The sequence below is a fragment of the Palaemon carinicauda genome, chromosome 19 (assembly GCF_036898095.1).
Source record: "Palaemon carinicauda isolate YSFRI2023 chromosome 19, ASM3689809v2, whole genome shotgun sequence".
NCBI classification, from domain to species: Eukaryota; Metazoa; Arthropoda; class Malacostraca; order Decapoda; family Palaemonidae; genus Palaemon; species Palaemon carinicauda.
Window position 1 is genome coordinate 72,036,694 of NC_090743.1, and position 23,759 is coordinate 72,060,452.

At 42.5% G+C, this 23,759-nt stretch overlaps 1 protein-coding gene across 3 annotated transcripts in view; it reads right to left on the bottom strand.

Moving 5' to 3' along the window:
• LOC137658264 (CDAN1-interacting nuclease 1-like) overlaps positions 1-23,759 on the bottom strand; it is a 230,164-nt gene that overhangs the window by 16,423 nt on the left and 189,982 nt on the right. For all 3 annotated transcript variants that reach the window (XM_068392936.1, XM_068392937.1, XM_068392935.1), the window contains exons 7-8: positions 20,021-20,154; positions 7,725-7,830 (exon numbers count right to left, since the gene is read on the bottom strand). In XM_068392936.1, coding sequence (XP_068249037.1) covers positions 7,725-7,830; positions 20,021-20,154 — 240 coding nt within the window. The remainder of the gene's footprint in view (positions 1-7,724; positions 7,831-20,020; positions 20,155-23,759) is intronic.

The following is a 23,759-nucleotide window of genomic DNA, read 5'->3' on the forward strand; positions in this document are numbered from 1 at the left end:
CAACACATAAGAAGACAACAGAATGAGTGCCGGGCTAAGAGGCTATGAGCCTCTGTGCCCGGCACCCGAAAGAGTGCCGAGAGGAAGGGGAGACACTAAGTCAGGCTTCCTAACCGCTGCTTACTGAATCTACAGACGGCAGCGGTGGAGGGACCAAGAAAGGACCGGGCAGCACTCAAAAGAAAGGGTCTCTGCCGGTCGGCACACTCTGCCGGCCGACAGGGGACCACGTCAGTTCCCCATCCTAACCTAGGCTAGGTACGGATGCGGACGACTGACACAAAGGAAACGGAAAAATAGAAGGGAAGGACAGAGGGTCCTATCCAACCTTGCCTTGGTTAAGGGTCATTCCCTACTAAGAGAGCTCATCTCAGCCAGAGAAATCCCGGGAGGGAGGCCGGCACTACTGGCTGCCTCCCTAAAACCAAGGCAAGGAAGGAATTGCTATTCCAGAAAGGGAACATCTCCCGAATCCAGAACGGCAAAGAGGACAAGTCTGAGGGGTCACCGAGCGAAGGGATCACTACAGGAACCCAACAAGGTGATCCAAGGGGGATAAACCCCTTATGCCCGTGTCAGTCAGCAAGGGAGACTCTGCCCCACGCTAGACCAACACGGACTCAGACTAATACACTGCTGTACTGTCCCCCTCTGAACCAATTCAGTTGGAACAGGAAGGTACAGTACTACTCCAGCATAGATATATTTGAAATTTAATTCAAACAATCCACTAGAGTTAAGCCTAAGGCTTAAACAGAGGGAAAGGGTTTGCCCCTTCCCCGAAGAGAAGGGAGCAAACGGGGAAACAGATATTATAATGACCTAAGACAACCTAGCCTAGGCACTAAGAGAATCGATTACCTAATTCACCGAAACTCACCCCAATACTATCTTGGAAATTACTCGAAAAAAGCTTATATGTATAACGTTGCCTAACGCTTTAAGCAATATAAAATCACACTTGGAAGACTAATTATCATGCAGGAAGTACAAGGGCCAACAGCTAGCCTACGAAGACTAGTGTTGGTCAGCCTAGGCAAAACTTTCGCCAGGCACACTACTATCGCATCATAACAGAATTCCTAATTAAGCTAAGCAGCTAATTATTAAAGCGCAAAGGGGCTGGGAACGTCGCTCTTGCTAACAAATAAATCCTATTCTAGCGAGCGACAGCGTCCATGACGCCTCCAGCAGGCAACAGCTCTTGTATCAAAGATAACTCTTTTAATTACTTTAATTTTAAACAAGAGCCTACATTTATACATAAAAGAAATAGTACTCAACTTATCCGAGGCAGAAGAAGTTGGAGAAAGCATTATAAACGAGTAAATCCAAGATTTTGGTAGTAATACAGGGAAAAACACCGAGTCGTATAGCTACGCAAAAAGGAATACAGATGGCGCCGCGAGCGGCGCAGGGCACGCTTACGAAACGGGGAGGAGAGATGCCTTACGAACGGCTCCCCCCTTTCTTATCGTTTTCGTTTTCTTGCCATTTGACCCCTACGAAGTGTTAACTCTATTCGGGGTATAGATTGCTATGAGGCGTGTCAAGAATACGTCCACTGATATTTACGATATCCCTAAGGTCTTTTTTAGGGATACTCGCTCCAGGAGTTAGAATTCTGGGTACCTTAAGGTAAATTCTCTGGGAATATCGCCGTAGTTGTAATATACCCTAGGAAGCTGCCTTTAAGGAACTTCCATCAGGACGACATGGCTTGAGCCCAAAAAAAGTTTATACCAACCGTGCGCTTGAATACTGCAATGACGTTTGCCTAACGCATTTTAGAAATGTGTTGAAAAGTAGGCAGAAACAAGCTTCAATGGATAGTTTCTTATTAAAGAGGCCAGCGGTATTAGTAGGCCAAGACGAAGGTGAAAGTAAAGAAAAGAAACAGAAAAAAGAAAGTGATGAAGAAGTAGAAGGTGAAAGTAAAGAAAAGAAACAGAAAAAAGAAAGTGATGAAGAAGTAAAAGAGATTTAGAAAATAAGAAAAACGTAAAGTTATAAAAAAGCAAAAAAAAAAAAAATTCAATTTTAAGTTTTATGTTACCGTTAAGTGTTAAAGTAATTTTTTCTTTCATTTTATAGTTTTCCATACGTAATGTTAAGTGTTAATTATTTCTGCCATTTTTTTATTTCGTAAAGTTTAAGTGTTAATGTGTTAAGTGTGTAAATTACAGTACGTAGTCTGTCACTTGTTACGTTTTCTGCCTTATGCCATCCTCCTCTGCCGCGACTTCGCTATCGGACATCGTCTCAATCAAAAGGTAAGTTTCAACTTTTATGTTACACTAATTAACTGTAACCTTTTTTTCAGAGTGTACAGGTATCAATCATTAATTTAGGTGTACGTACAGGTAACAATACACCTTCACTGATCTAAATGCTTTACGTACATACAGTACCGTAACTTTTATACAGTAGTAAAGAAAACGGACCGTTTTCTTTGGGCTTGGGGGGGATAACTTGGCTATAACTACATTATTGAATAATCTCATAGTGGTTTCTGGAATGGATTAGGCTATTTTTAACGGTTGTGTTAATTATTGAATGATAGAAATGGCTGCATTGCATGTTTATTACTACAGTTTAGCGTGTTTATGAAAGAAAAGGTGACTTTTTATAAGGCTTGGAACGGATTAGGCTATTTACATGAAAAACGCGACTCAGGATACGAAACCGCATCCTGAACGGATTAATTTTGTATCCTGAGGCATCACTGTATCTTGAAGGGTGGAAACGCGTACACATCCATGTGTGTCCAATCTAACAGGAACGCGTCTATGTGAGCTACCTCGAGATCCGGAACTGAAGAGCAGTACGTTCCCAGTCTCTTTGTCTTAGAGGTTGCAAACAGATCTATGAGGGGACGACCCCATAACCACCACAGCTTCTTGCAAACGTCCAGATGTAGCGTCCACTCTGTGGAAAGAACTTGGTCCCCCCTGCTGGGCCTGTCCGCACTCACATTCTTGACTCCTTGAATGAACCGTGTCAATAAAAGAATCCTCCTTTCCTTCGCCCAAAGGAGAAGAGATCTCGCTAACTCGCACAGAGACTTCGAGTGGGTCCCCCCCTGGTTTGCTATATACGCTAGGGCCGTGGTGCTGTCCGCATTCACTTGAACCACCTTGTCTAGGACCAGATCCTTGAATCCTTTGAGGGCTAAGTGCACCGCTAAGAGCTCCTTCTGATTGATATGAAGAGCCTCCTGTTCCTTTGTCCAACGACCTGAGACTTCTCTTTTTCCCAATGTTGCTCCCCACCCCGAATTTGAGGCGTCTGTAAACAACACAAGGTCTTTGTTCCTCTGCTCCAACGACAGGCCCTCGTTGAGTCTGTGAGCGTTGTTCCACCATCGAAGGTGTGCTCTGATCGTACTCGTAATGGGAATACTCTCCCTGTCGAGACTGTCTCACCTCTTCCAATGAGCATTGAAGTGAAATTGAAGGGGACGTAGGTGCAGTCTCCCCAGGGATACAAACTTCTCTAGAGACGAGAGGGTTCCCAGAAGACTCATCCATTTTCTTACTGAAGTGACTTTCTTCTTCAAAAAGTCCTCCAGCCTTAGAAGTGCTGACTGAACTCTTGCAGGCGACGAAAATCCTGACTCTGAATCTCTATCCTCAAATAAAGGATCTTCTGGGATGGAGTCAGCTGTGACTTCTTTGGGCTCACTAGGAGTCCCAATTCTTTTGTCAAATCCAAAGTCAACTGAAGGTCCTTCAAACAGCGATCGGCTGAGGGAGCTCTTATAAGCCAATCGTCCAAGTACAGGGAGGCTCTGATGCCTCTCGAGTGCAGCATGCTCGCCACATTCATCATTACTTTCGTGAAAATCAGAGGAGCTGTGCAGAGGCCGAAACATAGGGCTCGAAACTGGAAGACTTCCTTCCCGTATACGAACCTCAGGTAACGTCTGCAGCTTGGATGTATCGGAACATGGAAATAAGCGTCCTGGAGGTCCAATGATACCATCCAGTCGCCTTTCCTCACTGATGCCAGTACGGGCTTCTGAGTCTCCATGGTGAATTTTGAGTTCTGGATGTAGCAGTTGAGGGCGCTTACATCCAGAACCGGTCTCCATTCCCCTGAACTCTTGGGAACTAGGAACAAGCGGTTGTAAAACCCCGGAGACTCCAAGTCCCGCACCCACTCTATCGCTCTCTTTTCCAACAAAAGCGACACCTGAAGCTGCATGGCTTGCCTCTTCAGTTCCCTCTTGTACTTGGGCGAAAGATCCACAGGATCTGCAGCTAAAGGAGGTTTTGATAAGAACGGAATCTTGTATCCTTCCTTTAGAAGACGTACGGACCAAGGGTCCGCTCCCTTCTTCTCCCAGGCCTGCCAGAAGTAGTTTAGCCTGGCTCCCACTGCTGCTTGAAGGGGAGACCAGTCAGACCCTGCCTCGACTGGGCTTGGCTCCTCTTTTCTTGGACTTCTTTGCCTCTGATTTGAAATTACTTCTCCCTGCAAGCTTGCCCCAAAAGGGCTGAGCAGAATGAGAATATGATGTCCCCTCCTTTGTTCTACGAGAAGAGAAGGACGTAGGCAAAATCTTACTGGCTGTTTTGGCAACCAAATCATGAGTAGCCTTCTGAGTCAAATTTGCGGCCACTTCCTTCACTAAGTCCTGCGGAAAAAGAGCCGAAGACATGGGCGCAAAAAGCAACTCCGATCTCTGACATGGAGTGACCCCCGCAGAGAGGAAGGAACACAAAGTTGCTCTCTTCTTCACAACTCCTGCAGTAAACAGAGCAGCCAGCTCGTTAGAACCATCTCTAACTGCCTTGTCTTTACAGGACATAAGCTGGACAAGATTACTCGTATCTGTGTCCTTCATTTCAGGTTACTTTTCTGCTTAAGGCTCCCAGTGACCAGTCAAGAAAATTAAACACCTCAAAAGCCCTGAATAATCCTTTCAAGAGATGGTCAAACTCCGACACTGACCACCACACTTTAGTCTTCTTCATTGCCAGGCGACGGGAAGAGTCCACCAGGTTTGAGAAGTCTCCCTGCGCAGACGCAGGAACTCCCAAACCCAAGACTTCCCCCGTCTCATACTAAATGCTCGACTTAGAAGCTAACTTGGCTGGTGGAAACGCGAAGCATGTCTTGCCCAGAGCTTTCTTAGAATCCAACCATGCCCCCATTAATTTCAATGCTCTCTTAGAAGAGCGGGAAAGAACCATTTTTGTATAAAAGGATGTCTGCTGCTTTACCGAAGGTAAATTCAGAAGGAGATCGCGGAGCAACAGGTGTAAAATTGTCTGGAAATAATTCCATGAAGACTAGCATTAGCTTCTTGAGGTCCACCGAATGTTGAGGTGGTTTCTCCTCTTCTCCCTCCGAGATATCATCCAATTGTTCCTCCTGAGAGAGAACCTCATCCGGATCTTCCTCCAACAAATCAGTGATTGGAGCTGTGCTTTGATCATAACATTGACCTTCCTGTGCAGGCGCGCCAGTGGCGACATGGGCGCGCTTGCGTTGTTCCATATTCACATCCAATTGACAGCCACTCGCCTTGCGTTTGCTGTCACGATTGGTTTTACTATGGGGAGAATCTAGCTGGCGTTGACGCTCCGCCATGTCCTGGCGCGCCGCGCTCACGCGATGCTCACGGTGACGCTCCGCCATTTCATGACTCGACTGGCATCAGTCGTCACGCTGACGCTTGGTGCCTGCCTGCCACTGACGCTGATGCTCCGCGGCTTCATCGATTAACTGCCGAGCTTCGTCACGCTGCCGCTTAGGTTCTGCTTGTTGCTGCCGCTGACGCTCTGCCTCGCGCCTGCTTCCATCCTGCCGCTTCGCGGACCGCTCCGCTATTTGGCGAGCGTCGTCACGCTTGGACTGATGATCGGCTATATGCGCTTTTGTTAGATGTTGTGAAATAAGGCTCTGCCGAGACAAATCTACTTCAATCTGCTGCTGAGCAGTGAAACTGGGAGACCGCCGGTGCGATATTACGTCAGCCTCAGAGACAACAGGCCGCCTGTGCGACAACAGGTCTACCACAGAAGACTGACGCCCAGCCGCACTGCCAACAGCCGGTCGATAAGACTGCATCATCAACAAGAGCTGCTGTTTCATGTCCAACAACATAGACCACTTTAGATCACCTTGAGGCGATAATCGCGCAGCCTTTTCTACAGCGAATTCGCCCTCTTCATCGCTATCCAACCGTTCACCACTTTCGGGAGAAGAGCCCCAATCCGAAGGGAGAGGCGGAGCATGAACCGTCACGCCCGAACCAGGAATTAACTCCAAATCTGAATGAATCACTTTATCTCTATCGGAACCCACATTCGAGCGCTTCGCAGGCGAACCCTCATCAAGGGACCGAAAACGCTCAGGTGTATCCCAATGACTACAGCCTGGCTGTTGCGGAGAGGGAACGTGCCGTGCCGCTGTTCCACTGACTGAACTTTCCTCTTAATCGGTCTAGAGGCTTGACGCCACATCTCGTCACGTGACCCTTCATCTGAAGAAGGGGACAAAGCACTAACCTCACCTTTTCTACGGTGAGGATGAGTGACCTGAGCTATGGCAGCAGGATCACTCGAGGGAACGTCTGCGCGATTGATGAAGCCTCTCGTTCCCTTTCGCCGTTCGACATAACTTCTCCCCTGGGTCCGGGAGCTTGACAGAGGTCTTAGGCTAGGCGAACGACAGGATCGCGCAGGCGCGCCCTCCACAACACTTAACACATTCGTCGTACTTTTAACACTCGATTGATCACTAGTACGACCACCTTTAAGTAAATTAATTTCTGACATAATTTGCTTTTTATCCGCCGCTAAAGATTCAACCCTCACACCGAGAGCTTGAATCACGGATAACATCTCCCTCATCGTAGGTTCTTTCGGCTCTTGATCTACCACTACGGGGGAAGGAATAGGATTAATGATATCAGACACAGGTAAATCCACAGAACGGGAAGAACTATGTCCAATCCTATCTCTCTCTAATTTCTGAGTATAATGCTCATAAGCTACCCACTGACTTTCAGTTAACGAAGAACATTCTTCACACCGATCCCCAAAAGCATACGATTTTCCCTTACATTTAACACAAATTGTATGCGGATCAACAGAACCCTTAGGAGGGCGAGTGTGACAACCCTTACTACACTTCCTATATACAGGGAAGGGGTCGGCCATATTGAAAAGTGACTAGAGAGAATTAAACAATAACAGGGGTCAAAACAACTAAATAACCCCAAAACAATAAAGATTTCAAGAAAAAATGAAAAGGAAATTACTAAAGCGAAAGCCAAAAACAAAAAGACAGAGTACATCACCAAATAAATCGTCCACTTGAATGTAAATAGCAAGTGAATATTCAACGTTCTGGCCAGTATGGCCGGCAGAGAAAATCTTAAGTGGTTGGATTAGTTCTACCTGTAGTCCACTAGGGCGCTAGTATACACCTGGCATATCTGCGATAGCCGCGAGTTTTGAATAGTTTTGCCGGGGCGTCAGGGACTTTAGCCATTCTTATATAACCAGCGGGTAAGTTTTATGTTTAAAATAACTTCTCTATAACAATGTACTGTACATGATTAATTCAGTAATATTTTGGTATTTTCCTAGGCAGTCTAATAAAACTGTACATCTTTATCTCTGGTATTACTAATAATAATTACAAAAACAAACTTCTGCCAAAAAATTAAAACCTTATATGAGTATCAAATAGAGAGTTAAAAGTCCTACCTATTCCAGTAACTCCACAGTTGATCTTTCAAGTACGTTCGATGGCTTTCTTCATCCCCAAACGATGCTTTACTCTCAATCCAATTTATGACGTGACCATCAACAGCTGTCAAATAAAGTTTATGTCTAAATACATTGTTTCCCTTCACAAGATACTAAAAATGCTGAAATACCAATCTCTTATATATACTGTGCTGTACATCCCAATGAAAATTTCCTAAAGATCCTAAGACTATATCCAAAATTATAGATATATAATTATAATATCCAATAATAATATAAAATATCAATCACAAGCTAAGAAATTTATTTTTTATTTTTTTTTGCTAACAAACCATTTAAAATTGGGCACCAACCGCCCGTTGAGATACTACCGCTAGTACTACATAGGACCCTTCTCTCTGATTACGGTTCTTTCCCTTTGCCTACACAGACACCGAATAGTCTGGCCTATTCTTTACAAATTCTCATACACCTGACAACACTGACATTGCCAAACAATTTTTTTTCACCCAAGGGATTAACTACTGTACTATAATTGTTCAGTGGCTACTTTCCTCTTGGTAAGGGTAGAAGAGACTTCAGCTATGGAAAGCAGCTCTTCTAGGAGGACACTCCAAAATCAAACCATTGTTCTCTAGTCTTGGGTAGTGCCATAGCCTCTGTACCATGGTCTTCCACTGTCTTGGGTTGAAGTTCTCTTGCATGAGGGTATACTCGGGCACACTTCTATCTAGTTTCTCTTCCTCTTGTTTTGTTAAAGTTTTTATAGTTTTTATAGGAAATATTAATTTTAATGTTGTTACTATACTTAGAATATTTTATTTTTCTTTATTTCCATTCCTCACTGGGCTATTTTCCCTGTTGGGGCCACTGGGCTTATAGCATCCTGCTTTTCCAACTAGGGTTGTAGCTTAGCATTTAATAATAATAATAATAATATTAATAATCTTGATATCATAACTTTGCCCTTTAAATAAAAATTTGGATTTAAATAAATAGGAATGAACAATACTTGATATTGCAAAAAGATGCAACTCTACAGAGCTTAAAAATATTAATCCGCTTTTTAATCAAGTGTTCCAAATGATAATATAGTCATAAGTAATTAACTACAAATAAGTAAAATGATATTTTAATTATAAAATAAATTTTTGAATATACTTACCCGGTGAATATATAATAGCTGCAACTCTGCGGCTCGACAGAAAACACACTCAAAAAACTAGCGAGCGATCGCTATGAAGGTTGCGGGTGTGCCCACCAGCGCCAACTGTCGGCCAGATACCACTCTTGCATGTAAACAAACCCTTCAATTCTTCTCGTCCCGCTGCGTCTCTATTGGGGAGGAAGGGAGGGTCATTTAATTTATATATTCACCGGGTAAGTATATTCAAAAATTTATTTTATAATTAAAATATCATTTTTAAATATTTAACTTAGCCGGTGAATATATAATAGCTGATTCACACCCAAGGCGGTGGGTAGAGACCAGAGTTAATTAAGTTTACAGCGTATAAGCTAAGAGTTTTTTCATTTTGACAGTTATCAATATAACAAAACCAAAATATATAGGTACCTGGTAAGGAAGTTGACTCAGACGATTACTCTGCCTTGTAAGTCTGTCTTCCTCACGGAGCCCAGCGATCCTCTTAGGATGCTGACAGACTCCCAGGAGCTGAAGTATCAAGGGCTGCAACCCATACAACAGGACCTCATCAAACCCCTAATCTGGGCGCTCTCAAGAAATGACTTTGACCACCCGCCAAATCAACCAGGATGCGAAAGGCTTCTTAGCCTTCCGAACAACCCATAAAAACAATATTAAAAACATTTCAAGAGACAGATTAAAAGGATATTGGAATTAGGGAAGTGTAGTGGTTGAACCCTCACCCACTACTGCACTCGCTGCTACGAATGGACCCAGTGTGTAGCAGTCCTCGTAAAGAGTCTGGACATCTTTCAAGTAAAATGACGTGAACACTGACTTGCTTCTCCAAAAGGTCGCGTCCATGATACTTTGCAGAGATCTATTTTGCTTGAAGGCCACGGAAGTTGCTATAGCTCTAATCTCGTGCGTCTTAACCTTAAGCAAAGATCGGTCTTCCTCACTCAAGTGGGAATGGGCTTCTCGTATTAAAAATCTGATAAAATATGACAAAGCATTCTTTGACATAGGTAAGGATGGTTTCTTAACCGAACACCATAACGCTTCAGATTTACCTCGTAAAGGCTTAGTACGAGCTAAATAGAACTTAAGAGCTCTAACGGGGCATAATACTCTCTCTAGTTCGTTGCCTACGATCTCTGATAAGCTAGGAATATCAAAAGATTTAGGCCAAGGACGAGAAGGCAGTTCATTCTTGGCCAGGAAACCAAGTTGAAGAGAACAAGTGGCTTTTTCTGTCGAAAAACCGATGTTCTTGCTGAAGGCATGAAGCTCACTGACTCTTTTAGCCGAGGCCAAGCACACCAGGAAAAGAGTCTTAAGAGGTAGTAGGTTGGCCTGGGCACCAGCCGCCCGTTAAGATACTACCGCTAGTGAGTTATGGGGTCCTTTGACTGGCCAGACAGTACTACATAGGACCCTTCTCTCTGGTTACGGTTCTTTCCCATTGCCTACACAGACACCGAATAGTCTGGCCTATTCTTTACAGATTCTCCTCTGTCCTCATACACCTGACAACACTGAGATTGCCAAACAATTTCTTCACTCAAGGGGTTAACTACTGTACTGTAACTGTACAGTTGCTACTTTCCTCTTGGTAAGGGTAGAAGAGACTCTTTAGCTATGGTAAGCAGCTCTTCTAGGAGAAGGACACTCCAAAATCAAACCTTTGTTCTCTATTCTTGGGTAGTGCCATAGCCTCTGTACCATGGTGTTACACTGCTTTGGGTTAGAGTTCTCTTGCTTGAGGGTACACTCGCGCACACTTTTCTATCTAGTTTATCTTCCTCTTGTTTTGTTAAAGTTTTTAAAGTTTAAATAGGAAATATATATTTATTTTGATATTGTTACTGTTATTAAAGTATTTTATTTTTCCTTATTTCCTTTCCTCACTGGGCTATTTTCCCTGTTGGGGCCCCTGGGCTTATAGCATTTTGCTTTTCCATCTAGGGTTGTAGCTTAGCATTTAATAATAATAATAATAATAATAAAGAGTGAGATCCTTCAGGGAGGCTGAATGTAAAGGCTCAAACCTGTCTGACATGAGGAACCTTAGGACCACGTCTAAGTTCCATCCAGGAGTAGCCAAACGACGTTCCTTAGAGGTCTTAAAAGACTTAAGGAGATCTTGTAGATCTTTATTGTTGGAAAGATCTAAGCCTCTATGCCGGAAGACCGAAGCCAACATGCTCCTGTAGCCCTTGATCGTGGGAGCTGAAAGGGAGCGAACTCTTCTCAGGTATAAGAGAAAATCAGCGATTTGGGCTACAGAGGTACTGGACGAGGATACAGATACTGACTTGCACCAGTCTCGGAAGATTTCCCACTTCGATTGGTAAACTCTAATGGTAGAAGCTCTCCTCGCTCTTGCAATCGCACTGGCTGCCTCCTTCGAAAAGCCTCTAGCTCTAGAGAGTCTTTCGATAGTCTGAAGGCAGTCAGACGAAGAGCGTGGAGGCCTTGGTGTACCTTCTTTACGTGGGGCTGACGTAACAGGTCTACTCTTAGAGGAAGACTTCTTGGAAAGTCTACCAGCCATCGAAGTACCTCGGTGAACCATTCTCTCGCGGGCCAAAGGGGAGCAACTAACGTCAACCTTGTCCCTTCGTGAGAGGCGAACTTCTGCAGTACCTTGTTGACAATCTTGAATGGTGGGAATGCATATAGATTTAGGTGAGACCAATCTAGGAGAAAGGCGTCTATATGTATTGCTGCTGGGTCTGGGACTGGAGAGCAATAGATTGGAAGCCTCTTGGTCATCGAGGTTGCAAAGAGGTCTATGGTGGGTTGACCCCAAGTCGCCCAAAGCCTCTTGCACACGTCCTGGTGGAGGGTCCATTCTGTAGGAATTACCTGACCCCTCCGACTGAGGCAATCTGCTAGAACGTTCAAGTCGCCCTGGATAAACCTCGTTACTAGGGAGATGCCTCGATCTCTTGACCAAATGAGCAGGTCCCTTGCGATCTCGTACAGTGTCAGGGAGTGGGTGCCTCCTTGCTTGGAAATGTAAGCCAAGGCTGTGGTGTTGTCCGAGTTGATCTCCACCACTTTGTCTCGAAGGAGACTCTCGAAGCTCATCAAGGCCAGGTGGACTGCCAAAAGCTCCTTGCCGTTGATGTGCATGCTCCTTTGACTTGAGGTCCACAGACCTGAGCATTCCCGACCGTCCAGTGTCGCACCCCAACCCAAATCCGATGCGTCTGAGAATAGAACGTGGTTTGGTTTCTGGACTGCTAGGGGAAGTCCCTCTCTTAGACTGATATTGTCTTTCCACCAATTCAGGCAAGCCTTTACTGTTTCGGAAATCGGGATTGAGACCGCCTCTAGCGTCTTGTCCTTTTTCCAGTGAAAAGCTAGATGGAATTGTAGAGGTCGGAGGTGTAGCCTTCCTAGCGAGACAAACTGCTCCAGGGATGATAGAGTTCCTACTAGACTCATCCAATTCCTGACTGAGCAACGTTCTCTCTTCAACATCCTTTGGATTACGAGCAGGGCTTGATCTATTCGGGGGGCAGACGGAAAAGCCCGAAAAACTGGACTGCGAATCTCCATCCCTAAATACAGTATAGTTTGGGATGGGATCAGCTGTGACTTTTCCATGTTGACCAAAAGTCCCAATTCCTTGGTCAGATCCAATGTCCCATTGAGATCCTTCAGACAGCGATGACTGGACGAGGCTCTGAGAAGCCAGTCGTCCAAGTAAAGGGAGGCTCGGATACCCGATAAATGGAGGAATTTTGCCACATTCCTCATAAGCCTCGTAAACACGAGAGGAGCAGGACTTAGGCCAAAGCACAGGGCCCGAAACTGGTACACCACATTGTCGAACACAAACCTCAGAAAAGGTTGGGAATCTGAGTGAATGGGGATGTGGAAGTATGCGTCTCTTAGGTCGAGAGAGACCATCCAGTCTCCCTTTCTGACCGCTGCTAAGACTGATTTCGTGGTCTCCATGGTGAACTTTGTCTTCGTGACAAAGACGTTCAGAGCACTGACGTCTAGCACCGGTCTCCAACCTCCTGTCTTCTTCGGTACTAGGAAGAGACGGTTGTAAAACCCCGGTGATTGAAGGTCCGAGACTTTGACCACCGCTCCCTTCTCTAGCAAAAGAGACACTTCTAGTTTCAGGGCTTGTCTCTTTGCTTCCTCTCGGTACTTGGGAGAGAGATCGATGGGGGAAGTCGCTAGAGGAGGTTTGTGTACAAATGGAATTTTGTACCCCTCTCTGAGCAACCTCACAGACTGTTGATCTGTGCCTCTCTTCTCCCAGGCTCGCCAGAAGTTCTTGAGTCTGGCACCTACTGCTGTCTGAAGTTGCGGGCAGTCAGACTCTGCCACGTGAGGACTTGGCTCCTTTCCTCTTGCCTCTCTTTCCTTCGGCACGAGTACTTCCCCTGCTGGGGGCTCTGCCACGAAAGGGCGGAATAAACCTGGACGCAGGAGTGTCTATCCTAGGTCTAGCAGAAAAGGCAGTCGAAGGAGTCCCTTTGCGAGCAGAGGACGCTACCAAGTCATGGGTGTCCTTCTGCACTAGAGACAAAGCTATGTCCTTAACCAAAAGTTCAGGAAACAAAAACTTTGATAAAGGGGCAAAGAGTAGCTCAGATCGTTGACAGGGAGTCACTCCTGCCGACAGAAAAGAGCAAAGAGACTCTCGCTTCTTAAGGACTCCTGAAGTAAACGAAGAGGAGAGCTCATTGGATCCATCGCGGATGGCTTTATCCATGCAGGACATAATGAGTAAGGAGACATCTCTATCGGCCGATGAGATTTTTCTACTCAAGGCTCCCAAACACCAGTCAAGGAAGTTGAAAACTTCAAAAGCTCTAAAAATGCCTTTAAGTAGATGGTCAAGGTCTGAGGATGACCAACTAATCTTCGAGCGTCTCATGGCTAGGCGGCGGGGAGAGTCTACAAGGCTTGAGAAGTCGCCCTGGGCAGAGGCAGGGACTCCCAAGCCGAGAACTTCTCCCGTGGCATACCAGACGCTCGATCTAGACGAGAGTTTAGATGGGGGGAAGGCAAAGGCCGTCTTCCCTAAACTCCTCTTGGTTTCCAACCAATCGCCTAACAGCCGTAAAGCTCTCTTGGACGAGCGAGAGAGTACAAGTTTTGTAAAGGCTGGCATGTCAGCAGGAACGCCTAAAACAAACTCAGACGGCGGCGAACGGGGAGCCACAGAGACAAAGTGTTCGGGAAACAACTCTTTAAAAATGAGCATGACTTTCTTAAAGTCCATAGATGGCGGAACTGCTCTAGGTTCATCAATATCTGAAGGATGATCCTCAGGCTGAGGGTCAGCAACGTCCTCATCCGAAAGTTCCTCATCTGACAACTGATGAGAAACAAGCAAAGGGGTTGGCAATGCTTGACACGCAGCGTCCACCCGCACTGGTGCATAAGTGGCGGACCAGGACGCAGCGTCCTGTAACTGCTTGACAGTCTGAGAACTGTCAACAACAACAGGTGCGTGAGGACGCACAGCGTCCACCCGAGACTGCTTAGACCGCCTAGTCTGCGCAGTTAAAACAACTCTAGGTTGCGGAAGTTGACGTTCAACGTCAAAACAAGTCAACTCCGATGGTTGGCGAACGTCCTGAACGTCACCAGGCGCATCAGCGAGTTGCCTAACGTCCACATGCGACTGAAAATCCACACGAGATCGCATCGAGTGTGGAACTACCCCAACCGCTTGACGTGAGTTGGCTACACCAGCGTCAACAGGACGCACAACAGAACGCTTGGGTGGCTGAAGGCCAGGATCTCGATGAGATAAACGGCTAGGCTCAACGGAAACCTTGTCGGCATTGTAGTCTTCCATAAGGGACGCAAGCTTAGACTGCATGTCCTGCAGTATAACCCATTTTGGGTCCACGGGAATGGGTGCGGTAACTGACGGGGTTAGCGTCTGAGACGGCACAACTTTGCCTTGCTTAGGCGGCGAGCAGTCATCCGATGACTGCAACGGGTCCGAACTGTCCCAATGACTACATCCGGGACGTTGGACCTGTCCTGAAGGGACCGACTTCCGTTTAAGAGGCCTAGAAACCTTGCTCCACGGTTTCTTGCGTGAAAAGCCTTCGGAAGACGAGGTAAAAATGGGCTCTCTCGTCTTATGGTAGGGGCGATCTTGGTGAGATACGCCTGATACCATAGAGGGAACGTCTGTTCGCTGATCAAGGCCTCTCGAACCCATAAGTCGTACGACATTACTTCTCCCCTGGGCTTGGGAGCTTGCAAGAGGTCCCGGACTAGGTGAACGACAGGCACGAACAGACGAACCCTCGGTCGCAACACTGTTCACAACACTTTGCGCACTAATCACTTTCCCACTTTCCGCCGTGGCACTATGGCACTTAAGTTCCTTCACGTCAGCCATGAGTTGATTACGGTCACTTGCTAACGCTTCAACTCTCTCCCCCAAGGCATGAATAGCACGTAACATGTCTTGCATAGACGGTTCCTGAGTGCTAGAAGGGGGGTTAGGAACAACCACTACAGGAGAAGGATTAGGTTCAGGGGCATGTGGAGAGGAAAAATCTACAGACCTAGATGAACTTCTCCTTACCCTATCTCTCTCTAGTCTACGTGCATATTTATCGTATTCGAGCCAATCGAATTCCGAAAGGCCCACGCATTCCTCACACCGATCTCCCAATTGACAGGTTTTACCCCGACAATTGGAACAAACAGTATGTGGGTCGAGAGAAGCCTTAGGAAGACGCCTATTACAGTCCCTAGCATTACACTTTCGAAATCTAGGTACTTGAGAAGGGTCAGCCATTTTGAATTAGTCAAAGAAAATTCCAAAAACAATCCAAGTCATCAACAAATAATCCGATTCAATAAAGAGTTCAAGAGTTTATGTTGAGGAAAAACACCTGTACTGCGAAAGCTCAAACCAAAATAAAGTACTTCACCAAATATGATGAGAAAACTCCAGGTTCTACAGCGAGTATGAATACGTCTTGTCGTCAACGTCGACAGAGAAGAATTGAAGGGTTTGTTTACATGCAAGAGTGGTATCTGGCCGACAGTTGGCGCTGGTGGGCACACCCGCAACCTTCATAGCGATCGCTCGCGAGTTTTTTGAGTGTGTTTTCTGTCGAGCCGCAGAGTTGCAGCTATTATATATTCACCGGCTAAGTTAAATATTTAAAAAATATCAGATATACATTAATTTTAAATATATACAGTACAGTAGGGTCCCGAATTACACGTGTTCTAATTACGCGATCGATAGTTTTTAAAAATTAAATTTCCTGTATCTGCGAGGAGCATTCTAAATCTGCGAGTCAAGCACCGCGAAGCGTAGGAAATCTATCGTTTTCTTAATTGTATTGGGGGGGGGGATGGTTTCCCGATGTCTGAGAAGGGGGGGGGGGAGAATGTGAGAGAAAGATTTCTGTTCAAACATTTTAAGACTAATTTTGGATGAAAAAATGTTAAGGTTTGCCCATCTGTTGTGTGAACTTGTCGCTAGGCTACCCTAACTAACTGTCCAACACCTATATGTATAATATTCCATATTTGTACTAATTAATTTTTATACTTCCGTTGTGATTATGGTGAAAAATCCTTATTCATTAAACTTTAAATTAAAAACCATCGAAACAACAGTGTCATTTGAAATATTGAAAAGTATCCAAAAAAAAAAATCAACAGAACAGCATCGTCATGGGAACACCTTTGTTGCTTTCCTGTGCAAGACTACCGCTATCATCCAGTAGTAGTGCGTTGTGCTCCGTTTCATCTAAATTGTTTGAAATTCTTTTATATAGTACTTTTGAAACCAAAAATTAAATTAAATAAAGACTATTTTATATCATGCTACTGCCAAACATGTCACTACAACCAAACCCATTACTGTGTTTAGTACGTTCCATCGCCGATCATAACGAACTCGCTAACCAATTTTAACATCTGTCTTTAGGTTAACTTTTGCGGCAAAAGATATCTTACCAGGTACTATGTAATAATAATGTTATAATTAATGTTGTTTTATTTATCCTTAGAAAATCAAAATAATTTAAATATGAGCAATTTTGTTTCGTGTTTTTTTTTTCCTAAAAAAACGCCTTCTTAAAAGGAAAACGTTTTTTTTACGTTTCATCGTCGATCATAAACGCATTTACTCCTGAAAGTGATATTGAAGAGCTTTTACTAAAGATGTTATTATAAATAAAGATTATAAATAGGTGGTAAAATATCTATAATTAAAGTGTAGCAGCATCAAGAAATGTTGGGGTTCGCCCTTTACATAAGAATGTACTGTACATTGGATTAGACAGAACGTAGAAAAAATCAATTAGGGAAAAATCGGTATTCGATATCCTCTTCATCTGCATCGTCAATCGGGCTTTTTATTTTTTTTATTCTCAGTCGCTAACTAGTTATCGCACTGTCAAGATCTGCACACATTCCGATAATTCACATTCGAAGGTTTTCTGGGAGAGGATGGATAGAGAAAATACCGAACTATATAAAATGTTTTTTTAACCTGTTAAGCGTCACCCACGTGATAAACCGTTCACCACGATCTACTTGGAACCGCCTTCAACTGTATATTCCGTTCATGACTTTAATTGCCTTTTACAAGCCGTCAGTCTCGTGATATTACGTTTACTCGTATAGTAAGTATAGGATCACCACTTGGCAACACTCAGCATATGGGGACTGTGAATAGAAACTTATGATGTCTGGCAACTATTTTTCTGAAGGTAGCTTGATGTTACTAGAAAACTGGTTTCCTATCAGTGCGCTCGGGCGTTCATGCATAAGTGGTTATTTGTTGTTCCTTTTGTAATGAACGGTCTAAAGATGAAGGTTATTTCTTTAGATGAAATAAATGATATTCTTGTTGAGGAATTTGATAATGATAACCTGTTTGATAATGAGAGCACAAGTTCTGAATCCTCCAGTGATGAGTATATTGAAGAAACAAAGTTTTCTTTCGATGCCGAAAGCGAAAATGACTTCTCATTACCGAATGACTGGACAACGAAATTTCACAAAACTATAAAGGGAAAGGAAACGCCGAGAGAGAGAGAGAGAGAGAGAGAGAGAGAGAGAGAGAGAGAGAGAGAGAGAGAGAGAGAGAGAGAGAGAGAGAGAGAGAGAGAGAGAGAGAGAGAGAGTAAAGTGGATGAATAATGTACAAATGTATGACGAACATATTTGAAAACTATACAGGAAACGATATGAAGAGAGAGAGAGAGAGAGAGAGAGAGAGAGAGAGAGAGAGAGAGAGAGAGAGAGAGAGAGGAGAGAGACTTATCCCTTTCCTTTTGTTGCTTATCCAGGCGTAAGATTTACGATTGAAGATAAAAAGAACCCATTAGAATATTCAGTATTATGCAGCCATTTGAAATGAAATAATAGTAATATTAATTGTTTTTTTTACTCAACCATTTAATTAATATCCCTACTTTTAACTATAATTACGAATTATAAGCATAAAGAAATGATATTAACTTTGAAAAATTATCATTAGTGAAATGACCACTCAGAGCAAAAAAAGCGTGACGGTACGTTAGCGGCAACCTGGTCCAGGGGGGACACTTAGATGTTTTCTGGCAGAAAATTGCGGTAGATTATCGTACAGCAGCCTAGTGCACACTTGCGCCTAGTGGCCGTGTTTACGTGTGGGAGTGTCATCATGGATATACAGTACTATACTGTAATTTTTAACTATTGCTAGATACTGTATCAAACCTTGAAAACCCTTTTTTGTTTTTTGTATCTATAGGAAATAATTCTACATTATTCGGAAAATACTGAAAACAGTAAGCTATGCATAGTACAGTAGTAAATACTACAGTCATAGAAAATTATCAAAACTTTAACAACTTTTTATTGTTTTATTTATCCATAAAAGAAATTTTGTACAGTATTTTATAAAAAAATCTATAAGAAGGATTTCTTACAGTATTGTTAAGATAAAAGCTACAGTATATATATATATATATATATATATATATATATATATATATATATATATATATATATATATATTATATTATATATATATATATATATATATATATATATATATATATATATAGATAAAAGCTACAGTATATATATATATATATATATATATATATATATATATATATATATATATATATATATATATATATATATATATATATGTTTTATATATATAATATATACATACATACATACATACATACACACATACATACACACACACAGAGTATATACAGTATATATATAGCTAGAAAGCTAGAAATGGAGTGAAAAAAAAATTGACGGGTAGGTTGCTGTTTGTCGCCATGATGTGTTTCGAAATACAGTGAACCCTCGCTACTTCGCGGTTCGACCATCGCGGATTCACCACTTCGCGGATTTTTTCCATAACCCATATATATACAGTAATATATATATATATATATATGTATGCATGTATTTATGTATATATGTAGGTATGTATATGTGTATACATATAAATATATATATATATACACACACACACACACATATATATATATATATATATATATATATATATATATATATATATATATATATATATATATATCTAAAGTAGGAAGATGTGATGTAGTTCTAAGGGAAAAGTATGGGAAATATGTCTGGGTAATAAGCAAAGCTCTACCTCCAGTTTGTTTCTTCATTATGATCAGAGATAAATGTAAACAAAACATTGGTTGCCATTTTTTATCATGCTTTTTAGCGTGTTTAGGAAATGCATGATATAAAATCACCTTTAATATTTGTGCCTGTTTTAGTTTAGGGTACTGTAGTACATGCATTAAGTGTTCTGTACATTAAAGGGTAGTTTGTTAACAGAACTACGTACAAGGGAAGGTTTTAAAAGTCTGAATATACATGTTGAATAAATAGGTAAATATGGTGTCACTACTTCGCGGATTTTCACCTATCGCGGCCGCGACTGGAACCTATCTACCGCGATAAACGAGGGTTCACTGTACACGAATTTCCAATTACACGAGGCCTTTCATCGACCAAATTCTCGCATAATTCGGGACCCTACTGTACTTTCAATTTTTCTTAAAATTACACAATCAAATCAAAAAAATTTTCTATTGCACGATTAATTCCTACAAATACTGTCAGAGCTTACCAAGGGGAATGTTGAGCTTTACATCTGGAGTTTTATCATAACCTTTAAGGCGAAGTTCATCTTCATTCTCAAAGCTAATATTCAGCTTTTTGAGCTCATGAATCAGCAAAAACTCATATTCATGTCCAACCGAACTGGAAATTAGATCAAAGTAAAATGAATTAAAATAATGACAATGATACTTACAGATAGAATGAGGATGACATGGAATAAGGAAAAAGCCAAACTAAAATAAACAACACAGACACAAGTGATGACTACCAAAGAAACTGGACAAAGAAACAAACATATAAAAAAAAAATCTAAAATTGTTTCATGTACAAATATCACCATCACAAATAGCTTTATACTTTATTTCTAAATTATCCAATGGGAGTTCGATCCCTGGGCTCACAGCATAGCCTCAAAAGGGCTAGGCTGGAAATGGAGACAGAAACCATGCCAGTTGAAGAGGTTCTTTCAACCCACAACCCTTTTTTTGGAGGATTACGTTCAGGACTTTCTCCGGGAGTCATTCGTCGCAAAAAAATCCATGAACTTTCAAGGGCAGCTATTCTGCGTACCCAAGAAAGATTCGAACACTCTTTGAACTTTTGCCCACTAAACAAATTCATTCTGAATGACAAGTTCCAGATGCTAACTATCTTGCAAATACAGACCTTGGTTTCAGACTGGCAAACAAGGCCTACGTATTTAAAGCTATTAGCTTCAGGCTCAGTATAGCTCCAAGGATTTTCACGAAACAACCAACAACTTCGGAACAGAGGCCTTCAGGTAATTGTGTACCTGGACGACTCATTAGTCTGGGCTGCAATGAAGTCGGAATGTCTTCAAACAGCCGAAGAGGTCATGAACTTCCTACAATCTCTGGGCTTCCAAATTAACCTCGAGAAGTCCAGGCTATCTCCAGCTCAGAAATTCCAGTGGTAAGGACTTCACTGGAACCTACAGTCACAGGACTTCACTGGAACCTACAGTCACACACCCTCTCTCTACCACAAGGCAAGAGAAAAGATATCGCAACCTTGGTCAGGTGCCTATTTCGTTTAAAAGTACTCACCAGACGACAACAAAAACAGGTCTTGAGGTCATTACAGTTCGCTGCCGTAACGGACCCAATCCTGAAAGCAAGGCTCAAAAATGCCAACAGAGTCTGGAGAAGATAGGCATCCAATGCTTGGAGAGATCTTCGCCACAAAACCCCGGCCTTACTGCGGAAGCAGCTCAAGGTGTGGTCCACTGCTAAGAGTCTATCAAACAATGTCCCTCTTCAGTACCCTCCTCCTTCTGTGACTATTCACACAGACACCTTGGAACAAGGTTGGGGAGGACACTCCTCTTCCAAGAAAGTGCAGGGTCAGTGGTCGATTGCATTTCAGAAGTTTCACATCAATGTTTTTGAGGCTATGGCAATGTTTCTGACTCTGAGGAGACTATACCCAAAGACGAAATCACACATCAAATTGATCATCGACAATACAGTAATGCATTGTGTCAACAGACAGGCAGAGAGGGCTCCAGATCTCCTCAGAGCAACCATGTACTCCTAGCCATTCTCTCTTTAGCAAAAAGGAGGAAATGGCATCTTTCAGCAGTCCACCTCAATGGGGTTCGCAATGTGATGGCGGACGCCCTGTCAAGATCCAAGCCTCAGGAAACAGAATGGTCTCTGGATGTAAAAACTTTCTATTTTATTCTAGAGCAAGTACCGGAACTGCAAATCAATCTCTTTGCGATGAGCTTCAACAAAAAACTTTCCCGATATGAAGCACCAAACTTAGACCCGGAAGCGACAGGAATGGATGCGATGTCTCTGGACTGGAACCAGTGGTCTCACATCTACCTATTTCCTCCATTCAACCTCCAACTGGAAGTACTGAACAAACTGTGGACTTTCAAAGGAGCAGCAGCTCCTGGTGGCTTCCAAGTGGCCCAAGAGCAATCGGTACCCTCTTGTTCTGGTTCTCAAACCCCTCTACCATCTCCAGTGTTGCCCCAAGTTGTTTAACAGACAACTGTCTACGCTTCCTCCTGGATAACGAAAACCCTTCAGCTAATTATTTTCTTGCCCTCGCGGCTCAAAAAAAATTCGGATTTGCAAGGGAAAGAATTGACTTCATAGAAGAGTACAAGTCCAACACCACAAAAAGGCAATATTTATCTTCCTGGAAAAAATGGGTTGCATTCATGAAAAGACATCAGCCCTTTTCTATTTCTATCTCTCTAACAAATGCAATCTTTATTTCTTCACGAAGTTTCAGTTATGTTAAAAATCAGTCGTGATTCAAATTATTCTTACTTTCTCCAACCCCGCACAATCTGTCATATCGAACGCTATAGCGGTAACGCAATTGTTTGATGACTTTAAAACCGGCCTAGTACTTTCTTCTCTTTTTTGTAGATGGTTCCATAATTGAGGTGAGTACAAGTTGACTTATACCTGAAGTTAGGAAAAGTATTTTGGATATGGAATGGACAATTATCTTTCGTAAGTTTAGAATTATCATACTGTCATTAGCGACAGTTTGCTAATATTGATTAAACGCAAACAAAATGGTTTTCATGTTTTTCTATGTATGTAGGAATTTATAAGGATACGGTAAGTAAAATATTTGCACAGTAATAAAATATCTACTAAAACTCTTAATATCCCTAGTTATCACCTTGATCGTTTGTGTTTAATGAGTTCATTTCTTCATTATGATCAACGATGGAGAGTACAGTAAACAAACAGAAGGTTTTCGTTTTAGGCGGCGTGTTCAAGAAGAACCTTATATAAATTGCATTCATTTAATTTATTTCGAAGTTCTAAGAAAAATTAAGTAAAACAACATTGATAATAACACAATCATCATAAAATCAAAACTTGGTAAGATAGCTGTTGCTGCAAAAACTAACCCATATACAGATGTGTAAATGCGTTCGTTTCTTCGTTATGATCAGGGATGAACGTAAACAAAACAATGGTTTCCATCTTTTAATGTGCTTTTTGACGTGTTTAGGAAACGCAAGATATAAAATCGCCTTTATTTCATTAATTTTGGATTTTCAATGATACAACAAAAGCTAGTCTATATAGTGATGGTTTTGCTATTCACCAGTTGTCTTATACAATAGATATGATAAACTTATTAAAATTTGTCCAAATTTTAGGTTGTGTTATAAGGGGAAATATAGGGTAACTACACCCATCCTGGTTGTAATTCCAGTTATTAAAACTTTAAAACATTTTGAATGTTTTATTTATTTATAAGAACAATTTAATATATTAAAAAATACAGTTTAGTACATAAAAAGTACTGAAAATGGGTAGTAAACACATTTTAATAGGCAAGTTGCTGTTTGTCATGGTCCTAATGGAATCATTCCTGTCATGTGTTTCGAAATATGTGATTTTCCATTTATCCAGGGCCATTAATCGACCAAATTCTCGCATAATTCAGGACCCTACTGTATGAGCTTTGTAACAGAAACCGGAATGTATTTGGGGGCCAACAATGGCCCGGGAAGACCAACGACAGTGGGAGAAGAATCTCTGGCACTGATCACAGCAGAGACAGCCTTAGTAACATGTACTATTCCTTTGTAGCATGGGGGAATAAGTCCATCCGTCACTCCAACTCTAGGACTTCCATTGCATGCAAGCATACCATTATAGCCTCCAGTGGTGGCATCCTCTCAACCAGAGCAAATGAATTCTCGCTGGATGAGGGAGGAGCAGGAGTCCACTGTCCAGGTA